The sequence below is a fragment of the Chiloscyllium plagiosum genome, chromosome 18 (assembly GCF_004010195.1).
Source record: "Chiloscyllium plagiosum isolate BGI_BamShark_2017 chromosome 18, ASM401019v2, whole genome shotgun sequence".
Taxonomy (NCBI): Eukaryota; Metazoa; Chordata; class Chondrichthyes; order Orectolobiformes; family Hemiscylliidae; genus Chiloscyllium; species Chiloscyllium plagiosum.
Genome location: NC_057727.1, coordinates 68106661 through 68122136, shown reverse-complemented (window position 1 = coordinate 68122136; position 15476 = coordinate 68106661). Strand labels below are relative to the sequence as shown.

The following is a 15476-nucleotide window of genomic DNA, read 5'->3' as shown; positions in this document are numbered from 1 at the left end:
TCCCAATTACTTACTGTACCTGGATGCTAACTTTTTAAGATTCAAGACCAAGAGCTCACAGATCCCTCTATAACACTGTCCTTTCAAATTACACAATATTCTTCACTATTCTTCCTGCCAAAATGGAAAACCTTAAACCTTCCCAAAACATAATTCTATAGAACATAGAACAGTACAGCACAGAATAGGCCCTTCAGCCCATGATGTTGTGCCGATCACTGATCCTCATGTATGCACCCTCAAATTTCTGTGACCATATGCATGTCCAGCAGTCTCTTAAATGTCCCCAATGACCTCGCTTCCACAACTGCTGCTGGCAACGCATTCCATGCTCTCACAACTCTCTGTGTAAAGAACCCGCCTCTGACATCCCCTCTATACTTTCCTCCAACCAGCTTAAAACTATGACCCCTCGTGTTAGCCATTTTTGCCCTGGGAAATAGTCTCTGGCTATCGACTCTATCTATGCCTCTCATTATCTTGTATACCTCAATTAGGTCCCCTCTCCTCCTCCTTTTCTCCAATGAAAAACGCCCGAGCTCAGTCAACCTCTTTTCATAAGATAGGCCCTCCAGTACAGGCAGCATCCTCTGAACCCTCTCCAAAGCATCCACATCTTTCCTATAATAGGGCGACCAGAACTGGACTATCTTTTGGATTTTTGTGTGCTCACTATCCGTATCCCTTTGCAAACATTTTGGCATCCTCCTTACAAACCGCATTCTGACCTATGTTTGTATCATCAGTAAAATTGCCTGCAATATATTCAGCCCCTTCATCCAAGTTACTAACATGGTTTGTAAATAATTGAGATCCCAGCACTAATTCAGGCTGCATGAGTTATAGTTTGTGACCTGAAAATGACCTACTTTTTTCCTACTGTCTATTTCTTGTTAGTAAGATAATCCTCTATTTGCACTATTACATAACATGTACAGCCTCTCAAAATTGTCAGGCTCAAGGCTGAAGCTGTGCCAGATGTGGATTTTGCTGGATTTTGGTTTGGACAATGGGACGTTCAAGCTAATCAAGGTCAGGTGGAATCAAAGATCACCCAAAACACAAGAATTAGGCGAAGTGTAAGTAGCAAAACCAATAATAAGCCCAGCACCATGTATTCACAACATAAATTGTCCAATTATTTTAATTGAGAAAATAAAGATGCATGGCGCATTCAACAACTGTCAATTTTTCAGACAACTCTGTTTTATACACCACCAGTTTTGAGAGAGTGTACATGTACATCAGCCTTAACTCCATGAGCTCTTACCTTGCGTAGTAATCTTCCATGTGGAATTTCATTGAATATCATACGGAAATCCAAATAGACTGTATCTACAAGCTTCCCTTTATCCACCTGCTTATCACATTCTGAATGAATCCGAATAAATCTGTCAAATGTTGCCTGGATTTTCCACGGGCCAGGTGGTCATTATTCCTGTGTGGTTGGGAGTTGCACACATGAACCTTGCAGAGTCCCCATCGTAGCAGATTCCAAAGGCATTACTTCAAAATTTGCATTGTGCAAATACTCATGGTGAGTCCAGTGTTGGAAAGAGACCAAATACTGGAGTAACACCCTCAGGTGGTAAATTAGGACAATTTAACAGCAGTAGCCTCCCAGACATAAGTAGGAGCTGTACTTGAATAGATTACACAATGGAATAAAGGGCACAAAACAATCTCAAACAGAACTAGAAGCAGAAGTGACCATGATAGTCAAGTCTTGGTGGCTATAAAACTATGATCTTGACAAATTAAAAAAGAGAGCAAAGCATAGGGAATTAAATTGGTGAAATATTGGAATTTATGTTGAGGTTTGGTATTTTTGGTGTGGGTGTTTATTTTTGCTGAAAATAGGTTGTGCTCCACTATTAGCGGATCCCGCAGTTCCCTTTAGTATCATGAAGGAATACTTCATGACAGGCTGTCTTTCTGTGCATGCAGATAATTCATAGAGTCTGACAGCATGGAAACAAGCCCTCTGGCCCACCTTGTCCATGCTGACTGGGCTTCCTAAACTGAACTAGTCCCATTTGCTAGCATTTGGCCCATATCCCTCTAAACCGTTCTTATCTATGTACCTGTCCAAATGTCTTTTAAATGTTGTTATTGGACCCACCTCCACCACTTCCTCCGGCAGCTCATTCCATACACGCACCAGCCCCTGTGTGAAAATGTTGCCTTTTAGGCCCCTTTTAAATCTTTCCCCTCTCACCTAAAGCCTATGCTGTCTAGTTTTGGTCTCCTTACCCTTGGAGAAAGACCTTGGCTATTCAGCTTCTCCATGCACCTCATGATTTTATAAACCTCTATAAGGTCACCCCTCAGCCTCTGACGCTCCAAGAAAAGAAACCCCCACTCTATTCAGCCTCTCCCTATAGCTCAAACCCTTTAGTCCCAGCAACATTCTTGTAAATTTTTTCTGTACCCTTTCTAGTTTAACAACATCCTTCCTATACCATGGCGACCAGAATTGTACACAATATTCTAAAAGTGGCCTAACCAACGTCTTGTACATCCCAACTCCTATGCACAGTGCTCTGACCTGTGAAGGCAACCGTGCCAAATGCCTTCTTTACCACCCTGTCTACCTGCAAAGGCACTTTCAAGAGGAACTTGATAAATGTATAATGGGTAAGATTCAGACAAAATTTAAATGTGGGTGTTTGGCTTGCGGGAGGTGTAAATGTGTTGCTTTTAGAAATGAAACAGAGCCAGTCTGGAATAATGTTTAATCAACAATCCAAATCCTCCCGATTTTCGCGGAAAGGTGGTGTTTTATATATAAATAAGAGAAAGAGAAATCATGAAACTTGATTGGTCAGTTGAGCTGGCTGCTTGTTAGTTTTGATGCATTGTAGTTAACTACTGTCTTAAAATGCCTTAAGGTCAGGAATGTATTAAGAGCAAATTAAGAGCCAACTGAGCCCACATGTTAACCTTAAGGGAATCCTGATCCCAAGACACAAACTAAAACTGTCATTGTTGGATTTCAAGGTATGTGTTTGTAATGTAATATTTATTAAATAAATGTAGAAGTGTGTGAAGATTTGCTTCATTTTTATTAACATAGTTAAATCTGGATAAACATGTGGTTAGGTATCTTAAAGAGTAGAAAACTAGACAGTTTAACAATAGTTCACATGCTGATCTTGAAGATTACTCCAGTCAATGGGACTGGAAATGGGAAATAAAGTCCTTACTTCAAGAAGCTAAGAAAATAAGAAGGTTTGTTAAAACTACATCAACTGTTGAAACACTGGTTCCATCTGAGTAGAGCAATGAAATTGGATTACATTTGTCAAATACTTTGAGTGAGATATTGCACAATTATCATAACTGAAAACAGTTTACTCATTGATTGATGTGTAAATATTCATTCATTCTGGATAAATGTACACTTTTTGAAAGGTTTCAGTGAGGGAATATTGGAAAATTGCATTGTTAGATTAAAACCAGTGCTGGAGAGAAGGAAAATCTCTAAAATTACAGTAAGTGGATGCAAGTCATCACATTTTTGAAAGCTTTACAAAAATAAATTCATGTACAAGAATCCTAGAGGACCTGTCACAAAGTAACACTTTGCATAATATGAATGTTTTTGACTTTAAGCTGTTTTGAAATTTTGATTGTGCATATTAACTTTTAAGTTTTGCTCGAAGAGGGAGATGGGAATCTGTTTTTGTATTTAATTGTATACAGGTCATAGTCATTAACTAAGAACTCTCTTGACCCTTCTCTCTGTTAATAAGAATGAGATAATGCAGAGCATAAAACCATCGGTGTAGGAGCATAATTAAGCCATTCAGCCCATTGAGTCTGCTCCACTATTCAATCATGGCTGATATATTTCTCAACCCCATTCTTCTACCTTATCCCCATAACCCTTGACCCCCTACTAATCAAGAACCTACCTATCTCTATTTTAAGTATACTCAATGAATTGGCCTCAACAGCCCTCCAGGGCAATGAGTTTCACAGATTCATCACCCTCTGGCTAAAGAAATTCCTCCTTCATCTCAGTTCTAAAGGGTCATCCCTTCACTCTGAGGCTGTACCCTCGCGTCCTAGTCTCTCCTAGTAATGGAATGATCTTCTCCACATTCTATCAATATCACTCGTTTCAGTATTCTGTAACTTTCAATCAGATTCTCCCTTATCTTTCTAAACTCCATCAAGTACAGATCCAGAGTTCTCAGCTGCTCCTCATATGACAAGCACACCATCCCTGGGATCATTCTTATAAATATCTTCTGGACCCCTCCAATGCCAACATATCTTTCTTTACATTAGAGGTTCCAGAACTGCTCACAATATTCCAAGTGTAGTCTGGTCAGACCCTTGTATGGGCTCAGCATGCATCTCTTGTATTCTGGCCTTTTAAAATGAATGATAATCTTGCATTTACCTTCCCCACCACCAACTGAGCCCACATGTTAACCTTAAGGGAATCCTGATCCCAAGACACAAACTAAAACCGTCATTGTTGGATTTCAAGGTGTGTGTTTGTAATGTAATACTTGTTAAATAAATGTAGAAGTGTGTGAAGATTTGCTTCACTTTTATCCTTCACCAGCTGGCTTTTTGGACTAAAACATGGTGTTTAAGATGAAAATGATGAGGGATAAGCTTGAACTGGAGATATTTCAGAGGAGATTCAAAAGGCTGATTCCTGCAGATGAAGGGTTTGCCGTCTGAGCAAAGGTTGTGCTGGTTAGGCCTATACTCATTGGAGATTAGAAGAATGAGAGGTGATTGTGTTGAAGGGGTTTGACAGAGGTCATGCCAAAGGGTGTCACCTCTTGTGGAGGAATTTGGAGTGGAGACACATGGTTTCAAAATGATTTCTCACATTTATGATTATAGTGAGGAGGAATTTCTTCTCTCAGAAGTCATTAATCTCTGGAATTTGCTACCCAGGGAGCAGTGAAGGCTGGCTTAGTATATTCAAGATTTTGACCTCCAAGGGAGCCAAGAGGTAGGGTGGGAAACCATGGTAAGTGAAGTTAAGGCCATGATCACAACAGCCATGAAAGCAGGCTTGAGTCGTCAACTGGCTAACTCCTGTTCCTTGTGTTCTTCTGATTCTGTACAAACAGGGTGATGGTCAGTGTTAACGGCCCTCTTTTCCTATTTCTAATCTCACCACAGATTGGCTATTTGTCATCGCCATGCTGCTGGCAAGTCTCAACAGCTGCTGTAACCCTTGGATCTACATGTTCTTCACTGGCCGGCTGTTCCACGACCTGGTCCAGCGACTGCTCTGCTGCTGCTCCCCGAAGCTCAGCAAACCCGAGCAGCCCAGCAACGAGCTGACCTGCAGCAAGAAAAGCAACTCCTCCACCCTCGCCATCAGCCTCAAGAGCTCGAGCAGTCAGAAGAGCCTTTCACTTCATCAGCAGCATGAGCAGTAAAGCAAGTCCTGGGCAACTCTTTCTTTGTGTGTATGTGAGGGCCAGACTGCCGAGGCCTTTCTCTATGTTTCCCTGGCCTTTATCCATGATGTAAAATGATGTGCTAATTATGAGCGATAAGTTCTAATTCCTCTCCAGTGGATTTTGATGCACTGATAAAAGCTTGTCCTTATAGTGGCTGGGTCCTGTGGGTTATGCTCCACCAGGAAAAGGCAGCTAGCGGAGATTAAATAACAAGAGGAATGCAGTGGTACAATGGTTCCTGTTCCTGACTGGTATTCATTGACGCCTGGTGTCCATTGGGCATTTACACAGCTACCCTGCTGACAAAACAGGGTTGGAGAAGGCCTAGCCGGGAGAGTGGAGTAGATAACTTTAAACAGCCTGTTCAGGAATACTGTGACACACCTCTGAAGCGGGTAGGACATGATCCCAGGCCTTCTAGTGGGACATTACCATTGGGCCACAAGAACCCTTCTCAGGGGAATGGATGCTTGGGTTAGCACCCTCAGTTGTTGGGGATGCAGGTGGATGGTGTGACCAGGAAACAAACCAGCACCTTTTTGATGTCCTGTGATTGCCAGCACTAGCCTGACTAAGGTTGTGACAATGATTTAAGCAGGTCCCCCTCTGCATCTTTGTGCCTTCTCACCACCTCCACACCAGCAATTTGAAACAACCATTGGTCTGTACAAGTAGGTTTTTTTTTCCAGGGTGCCACTACATACTTGTTGTCAGTTTGTGTTTCTGTTGTGTACTAGAATGCTTATTCTGTATTTATTTTGATTCATTCATTATTTTGTTGGTGTTGAGGCACTTTTTTTCTGGGCATTTACTCATGTCATGTTACTAGTTCGTAAGAAGTGTGGGAGTTGGTGGGGAGGGAAACAATGTACCCTTTTGGACATTTTCCCTGATCCATGAGCTGTAACTTCAGCTCATCGATACTTGTTGAATTATTTTCCAGATAGCTGGATATATGGGATGATGCAATATTTTCATTGAGTGACCTTGAAGTCAGGTATCTCCAAACATTTGGTCCCTTCGGATTAGAGGCTATTGATAAGGCAATGCGTGGAGGGAACGTGAGTGATTAAGTTTCATTATCCTCTGCCTGAAAAATGGAAGGTTGTTCAGTTTATCCCTGTAGCTTTATTTCTGTAACACTGGTGATCTTATTTGTTGAAGGTCACTATTCAGATTGGCTATAATTTAATGAAATGGTACAGTAAGGTTAAGGAATGTTATGGCCTAATTCAGATACATCGGTAACATTGATAGTCATTCAAAGGAATAAAGATGGAAAGTATGTTCCACTCAAAAAGATTGTAGATCCCAGAATGACTCACAATTCCCAAAAGCGCTGGACCAAATTATCACTCTCTATGGATCGCTTCATATTCATCTTCAGTGCTGAACAGGATTATCAATTAGGTTTTTGAGGTGTCATCTACATTGGGATGTTAGAGACTAACCTAAGGATTTTCTCAAACTTTCTCCTGCAATCAGCCATTGTAATTGGTGGAATGGTCAGATTATCAAGAGGCAAGCCACTTGGAACTGAGATGAGGAGGAATTGCTTCGTTCTTGTGAATGGTGAATCTTTGGGATTCTGTACCCCAGACAGCTGTGGAAACTCGATCATTGGGGACATCCAAGACAGAACTTCCTACATTTCTAGTTACTAATTACATTAAAGGGTATGGCGATAGTGCAGGGAAGTAGCATTGAGATAGCTGATCAGCATGATCTAGAATGACAGAGCAGATTAAAGAGGCAGAAAGGCCTACTTCTATCTCCCTTGTTCCTGTAGTCCAAACATAGAGAATTTTCCATGGGCCCTGTGAGTATCCAATTTCGAGAATCTAAAGCGCACATTAGGGATGGGATAAAGTGCAACAATCATAAGAGTCTGGGATATTTGCGAGGGGTTGTGGCTCTTCCTATCTTGGATAAGGTAATTTGGATATATAAGGGATAGAGGAAGAAGTTACTGAGGTGAAAGACAAAATTATAAAATGCCATTGTGTTCTGAGATGATATTGTCATGAGATTTCTATTCATTATTAAACATACCCTGTTCCACATACACTTGTGCTTGGAGGATTTTTTTGGAAGATCTGGTGACCCTTTTATCCAAAAGTATATCCATAACATGTTTTGTTTCAGCTTTATTACAAACCTTGTGGCCATCACACCATATCTCTTCCAGCAGGTTCACATTCTCACTGAACCAAAAATGCCACAGGGACCTCCTTGTGCCCATTCTCATCCTTATGCAGCAGCTTTCTGACCAGCCCACCAAGAACAAAAATTGCTGCTTGCATCATGCAAAAGCCATGGACTTGGAAGGGGCAGCGATTCCCAATGACACGAATCTCTGCATTCCTGCAGTGTTCAAAGGTCTCAGTGTAATAGTGCCCTTGGTGACACCAGCCATTCCGACCAACTCAAGGGGAACATGCACTCACTTATTGCTAAATTTGTCTTTCTTTCACTTATTTTCTTTCTCCTAGATTTAACATGAGGAGCTGGGACACAGGAATTGAGTGTGTCAGCTGCTCATGATCAACAAAAGACTCATGGGACTGATGTTCCTCCCCTCTCATTGAGGCTGAGCCTCCTGCTAGGGATCCTGACTGTCTCTGAAGCCACCCGTCCCCCAGGCTTCCTTTGTGGAGGGTACCAACCAACAAGCCTTTTTAAGGGTCCCTGAAGACCAGTTAATAGAGGCTGACTGAGATTTCCTGGTTGGCCTCCAGAGGTAATGGGGAACCATTCAGTGCTGGTGACAGATAGGAATTGGGGCAGAGAAGTGGTGTGGGTCCCAGGCATATCTAGAAGCCCTCCCAGTGTACCTGTAACTAACCACATCATGCCCCCTTTACTTGCCACACTGACTGCTACATTGCAGAAAACAACCCTGATCTCACATGCTACCATCTTTCACACTGGAAGCCCTCTCATTGGGACTCTGTGCAGCTTCTCAAATTTAAATGCCTGGTCGTAAATTCTGGGAAGGAGAATAAGTGACCGTCTCTCACTTGGACTGAGCCTGGCAATATGGTTCAGATGGCACAGGGGAAATATTGCTGTAATTGGGAATTGGATGATTATTTGGAGAAAAAAATGGTGTGCAAGGATATGAGGAAAAAGCAGCAAATTAGCACGAAGTAATGATGCTCATTAAATGTGCTAGTGCAGGCATGATGGGCTGAATAGCCTCTTTTTATGCTGTAACACTTCAGTGATTCTCTAAATTGTCAATAGTACTTCTGTAAAGTGTAGACATTGACAAGTCATTGATAGGTTTTTTTATTTAGTGGGTTAGCTGCCAATTCCAGTGTAGCTAGCATGCACTCTAATGAAGGAGAAGATTCCCTTACATTGCTGAAAATGAGGACTGCGTAGTCGCGAGTCTTTCTTGTCAGGTATCTTCAGTGAGAGCTGGCAGACCCTGCATTTGCACACAACAAGTGGCGGCCAACACAATAGGAAATCCCAGATCCTGGTGGACTGACAGAGATTGTCACATTCAAGAGATCTTTCAAAAGGTTGTATCCTGTGGAGTATCAGTGGTCAAGGAGAATATTGTTTCTTCTCCCTCTAGTGTCACAGCGTTGTTGTTCCTCTTTTTGTTGTTCTTTTTGTTGCTGAACTGAAGTCCAAAATGCAGCTGCATCGACAGCTTGTCTGCTGCTATGAAGACCAACAGCTGAGAAATGCAGCTAAAAGGCAAAAGCTCCAAAGCAACTTACAAAGTCTGGGAAATCATCCCCAAAGCAGTGAAAGCACACGCTTTGAACAAGTTCAGTCAATGAAATCCTTTCACTGTGCTGTTGATCTTACAACTGCATAAACGTAAGATCATGCACGATGTCTGACCGTCTGTTCAAACTGCTTCTGTTGATATAGTTGCCACAGGTTAGTGTTATGAATGCTGGGCTGAGTTCCAATAATGAAAACTGGGTTTAGTTTAGCAGGCATCTGATAACACAGATTGAAGGTTAGTTTGCTTGATGGCTTTATGACATTATAATAAGTTTATTATTTTGCATTTCCTTCTTTGATTTATTTCCCAATACCTTTTTGTTGATTTGGATAATGTCAAACGTTGTTACCTTTATAATTGACACTTCAAATATCTATGTTTAATTGGCACTTTTAGAAGGTTATTAGATGAGCAATTGCTTTGAAAAGGAGATTTCAAAGCCATATTGCTTATTATGTCATTTCGGGACCATTACAGAAACTTGCAAGACTTGCCAATGGCTCAATGATTCCATAAATGTATATAGTGGATAATGGAAGAATAGATATGGAGATTGTAGAGGTAACATGAAAAATATGTGGGAATAATGGAAGGGGTAGAGAAGGAGCATGGGTACAGGGGGAATGAGATACAGAGGAGATATGAGGGTGCATGGGGAGGTAGAGTAAATATGAGGAGACATTGGCAAGAATCTTTAAACTTATTTGTCCGATGGTTCCCAACTCCTCTGCAGGTTTCCCTCGAAATTTACAAGCTTAGTCAGCTTGTACTGTTCACCATGATATTGCTCAGTGTGAAGCACTTTAGCTAGGAAGAGAGACTGGATAAGCCTGGGTTAGTTTCTTTGGAGCAGAGAAGATTGAGAAGCAACCTAAACAGAGATGGATAAGATTATAATGAGCATGGATAGGAAGCAGACGTTCTCCTTAGGCGAAGGCTCAATAAAAAACGGGGCACAATTTTAAGGTGAAAGGCAGGAGGTACAGAGGGAATTTGAGGAAAATGTTTTTCACAGAAGAGCTGGTGGGAGTTTGGAATGCACTGCAGGGTAGTTGGAATTTGTAACCTTACTACCTTTAAAAAGTACTTAGATGAGCACTTGAAATGTCATAACATGCAAGGCCGTGAGCCCAGTGCTGGAAGGTGGGATTACTGTAGATTTACTGTAGTTTTGGTGGTACAGAGTCATAGAGTCATGAATGTCTGCAGCATGGAAACAAGCCCTTCAGCTCAACTTGTCCATGCTGCTCAGTTTTCACAATTAAACTAGTCCCACTTGCCTGCGTTAGGCCCACATCCCTCCATACTTATCCCATCCATGCACCTGTCTAAATGTTTCTTACATGGGCCTCTTCTGTACCTGTATGACTCTTTGAATATTGTGTTGGAGATGAAGGATGAATTGCCCCTAGGCCAGACATCTCAAGTGCTGTGTGCGGAGTCATGCCTCAAACATTTTCCCCTGAGAGTAGCAGAGATGGAAGGTGGTTTTTGAAATTCAAGCCCCACCCACAATATTTTACCTTGTCCTGACTTTATTCCCACCTTGTGTGGGAATCAAAAGTCCAGTGCAAAGGTAGGGAGGTTATGCTGAATCTCTATAAATCTCTGGCTAGACCCCAACTACAGTATTCCATCCAGTTCTGATCAACACTTTAAGAAGGATGTTGGAGTCCTTGAGAGTAGACAGGAGAATTGCTGGCATGATTCCAGGAATAGGGGATTTCACTTACAAGATAAGGTTAGAGAATTTGGGAGCTGTTTGGGAGAAAAGTAAATAGAGAGGAAATTTGCTCGAGGAATATGATGTTACAACATGCTTGGATAAAGTAGACACGGAAGCCCTGTTTTCATTGGCTAAGTGTCATGGTCAGGGGAGACAGATTGAAGACTTTGGATAGGAGATGCATGGGAAAATGTTGGAAATAAGTGAGTTATGCTGTGAGTGGTAATGACCTGGAATCCAAAAGCTTGGTGGAAGTGAAAGCAATTAATAATTCTTAAAGGAATTGGATGTGTCCTTTGTTTAATTCTTTCACAGGCCAGTATTTATTGCCCATCCGCAATTGTCCAGAGGGCAGTTAAGAGTTACGCATATTTCTAGACTGTCACATATACGCCAGACCAGGTAAGGACAGCAGATTTCCTTCCCTGTAGGGCATTCATGATCCAGACAATCAACAATGGGTATCATTAGATTCATAATTCCAGATCTTTTTTGAACTCAAAGTCCACCATCTCGTATGGTGCACTTTGAATCCGAGTGCCTCCCCCGGGTGAGATAACATGGCAGGGCTATAGGGATCAAGTGGAGGATTAAGATTGACTGAATTGCTTTGCAGTCAGCCAGCCTGGCCAAATGGCCCCCTTCTGTCCCATTTGTGGTGTATAAATTACCTAATACCTTTCTATTTCCTACCGTAGCTGTCTGTCCAACCTGTAACTTGAAGTTTTCTAATCATCACCTCTCAGTGTCCATCTTCTTATTGTTAGTTTAAACCCAATAGCACTAACAAATAATCCTGAAAGGATCACCAGTAGGGGTGCAAACTGCCTGACCTGTATATATCTTCCCCATTACCAATCCCAATATCCCAGGAATCTGAAGTCCTTATTCCTACATGTTCCTCAGTTCTTGCCCTGTTTATATATTTACTGTGTTGTGCTGGGAATCTTTGAAATCCTTATTGCTGGATTCTTTCTTAGCATTCTAACCTCTGCCTAAAGGACCTCATACCTCAGTGACCATAGCTGCTATCTGCTCACATGCATACACATGCATGCACACACAGACACACAACACACACAGACACACAACACACACAAACACGCAGACACACACGCAGACACACATGCACACACAGACACACAACACACACAGACACACAACACAGACACAGCACGCACAGACACACACACAAACACAAAGTGCTGTATATCCAATTAGTGGCATCTTTGGCCCTGCCCTTAGGGAACAACATACTATCCTGGATTCATGCCTGCAGCAACAGAAATATCCATCTATTCCCCCTGCTATTGAATCTCTGACTGCAATTGCCTTTCGAATCTTCCTCCTGCCCCTGATATAGCCAGGTCTGCTGCCAAGGACTGAGCAATGGCAGCACAAACCAGAGGAACAAGCCAACAAGAGTATTTGCAGTCACACCCAGTGTACAGATTCCAGTGCTACACCACAATGTGCGTGGGTGAATTGATGAGATGGCAGCCGTAACTTGTGGGATTTGAAGACCAGTTGTTCAGTGAGTGATTTGAGTCCTTCATACCCATCTCCTGTCAGCGCTGCTTCTTGATGTCTTAAGTGCTGCATGTCTAGCAGATTCCTGCACATTCTTGGCTGAAATTCTGCTTTGTGTCCAGCTTCAGACTGCCGTTGTATTGCAGAAATGAATCCATTCGGCCCGTCTTAAATGCACCAGCCCTTCTTCGAATTCTAATTTTCCAATAAAAGCTGCTTGGTCTCCACCTCAAACTTGCCCTGTGACAAAGAGTTTGATGGCTGCAATCATCTATTGTTTTTCAGTATGGAGTCCACATTACAGAAGAGATGCTACAAGTGTGCCCTGTCCACAAAAGTTGGAGCCGTACTTAATATACAGCAAGATGGTAACAGTTGTTGATTTCAGCCCTAAGCCATTTCTGCTGAGGATAGAGTTCCTCGGGGTCGTGTCCTCGGCCTGAAAAGGCCTGAAAAGGCCGAAGCATCTTCAGGTGCCTCATCTACCACGTTCCCTTCATTATCAGGTCAGAAGTGGGCAGGTTGTTGGAGGGAATCCTGAGGGACAGGATTTGGAAAGGCAAGGACTGATTAGGAATAGTCAGCATGGCTTTGTGCGTGGGAAATCATGTCTCACGAACTTGATTGAGTTTTTTTGAAAAAGTAACAAAGAGGATGATGAGGGCAGAGCAGTAGATGTGATCTGTATGGATTTCAGTAAGGCGTCACGACAAGGTTCCCCATGGGAGACTGATTAGCAAGGTTAGGTCTCACAGAACACAGGGAGAACTAGCCATTTGGATACAGAACTGGCTCAAAGGTAGAAGACAGAGGGTGGTGGTGGAGGGTTGTTTTTCAGACTGGAAGCCTGTCACCAGTGGAGTGCCACAAGGATCAGTGCTAGGTCCACTACTTTTTGGCATTTATATAAATGATTTGGATATGAACATAGGAGGTATAGTTAGTAAGTTTCCATATGACACCAAAATTGGAGGTGGAGTGGACAGTGAAGAAGGTTACCTCAGATTACAACGGGATCTTGAACAGATGGGCCAATGGGCTGAGTAGTGGCAGATGGAGTTTAATTTAGATAAATGCGAGGTGCTGCATTTTGGGAAAGCAAATCTTAGCAGGACTTATACAGTTAATGGTAAGGTCCGAGGGAGTGTTGCTGAACAAAGAGACCTTGGAGTGCAGGTTCATAGCTCCTTGAAAGTGGAGTCGCAGGTAGATAGGATAGTGAAGAAGGCGTTTGGTATGCTTTCCTTTATTGGTCAGAGTATTGAGTACAGGAGTTGGGAGGTCATGTTGCGGCTGTACAGGACATTGGTTAGGCCACTGTTGGAATATTGCATGCAATTCTGGTCTCCTTCCTATCGGAAGGATGTTGTGAAACTTGAAAGGGTTCAGAAAAGATTTACAAGGATGTTGGCAGGGTTGGAGGATTTGAGCTATAGGGAGAGGCTGAACAGGCTGGGGCTGTTTTCCCTGAACCGTTGGAGGCTGAGGGGTGACTTTACAGAGGTTTATAAAATCATAAAAGACATGAATCGGGTAAATAGACATGGTCTTTTCCCTGGGGTGGGGGAGTACAGAACTCGAGGGCATATGTTTAGGGTGAGAGGGGAAAGAAATAAAAGGGACCTAAGGGGAAACCTTTTCAGGCATAGGGTAGTATGTGTATGGAGGGAGCTATAAGAGGAAGTGGTGGAAGCTGGTACAATTACAACATTTAAAAGGCATCTGGATGATATATGAATAGGAAGGGTTTGGAGGGATATGGACCAAGTGCTGGCAAATGGGACCAGATTAGGTTGGGATATCTGGTTGACCTGTACTACTTGGACTGAAGGGTCTGTTTCCGTGCTGTACATCTCTATGACTCTAAGTGGGGGATATTCGTGAATGATCGCATAATGTTTAGCACTATTCGCAACTCCCCAGATACTGAAGTAGTCCATGTTCACATGTAGCAAGCACTGAACAAAGTTCAGGCACAGGTTGATAAATAGCACAAAGCACCTGCACTACTTGTTTTAAGCAATGACAATCTCCACCACAAGCCCAATTGCCATCGCTTGACATTCAATAGCTTTAAGAGAAAGTGAGGACTGCAGATCATGGAGATCAGAGTTGAAAAGTGTGGCGTTGGAAAAGCACAGCAGGTCAGGCAGCATCCAAGGAGCAAGAGAATCAATGTTTTGGGAATGTATTCCTGATTAAGGTTTTATGTCCGAAAGGTCGATTTTTCTGCTCCTCGGATGCTACCTTATCTGCTGTGCTTTTCCAGCACCACACTTTTCGATTCAATAACTTTACTGAATCCTTCACCATCGACAGAGCCACTATGGATCAAAACCTGACATAGACTAGCAGTATAAGTTCTGTATCCACAAGAACAGGTCAGAGGCTGGCATTTTGCAGTCTCCTGACTCCTTAATGTCTGCTCATTGGCCCAAGTTACAAGTGTAATGGGATACTCTTCATTCGCATGCAAACTTCAATTATATTGAAGACATTCTCCAGGATAAAGCAGCCCACTTCAATGGCACCCGCACTCACCATCTTAAACATTCACTCCATTCACCACTGATGCACAGTGGCAGCAGTGTGTACTGTCTACAAAAAACACTGAAGTAAATCACCGAGACTCTTTCAAAATGAACTTCCAAGCCTGACAACCTCAACCACCTAGATGGATCAGGGCAGCAGACGCTTGGGAATATCACATGCAAACAAATAGGTGATATACCAGTACACTTGTGCAACCTGCAAAGCCAGGGGTCACCACCACTGCACAGGGCATGTCTGGAGGAGAAGACAGTGATAAAAATACTACTGAACACAGAGGAGGCATCTCACTCCCACTTAACGAAGTCTGTGGTATGCAACCTTCTGGGGTCTTGGCAGTTGGCTGAGTGCCCCGATGATCAACAGCAAATGTGTTCACTGGCACTGTGCCCACATCCTGATCTCAGAGTTGAGAGAGTTACCGAGGAGAGGGCTTGTACTTCCTGAAAAGGAATCCTTTCAAGATGAAGTCCTGTGGGGA

General features: G+C 42.7%; 1 protein-coding gene across 1 annotated transcript in view; it reads left to right on the top strand.

The window, feature by feature from the left end:
• The window catches only part of LOC122559167 (oxytocin receptor-like), a 50885-nt gene extending 43379 nt beyond the window's left edge, over positions 1 to 7506 (top strand). The window contains exon 3 of the mRNA XM_043708542.1: positions 5155 to 7506. Coding sequence (XP_043564477.1) covers positions 5155 to 5417 — 263 coding nt within the window. The 3' untranslated portion in view covers positions 5418 to 7506. The remainder of the gene's footprint in view (positions 1 to 5154) is intronic.
• The last annotated feature ends 7970 nt before the right edge of the window (positions 7507 to 15476 follow it).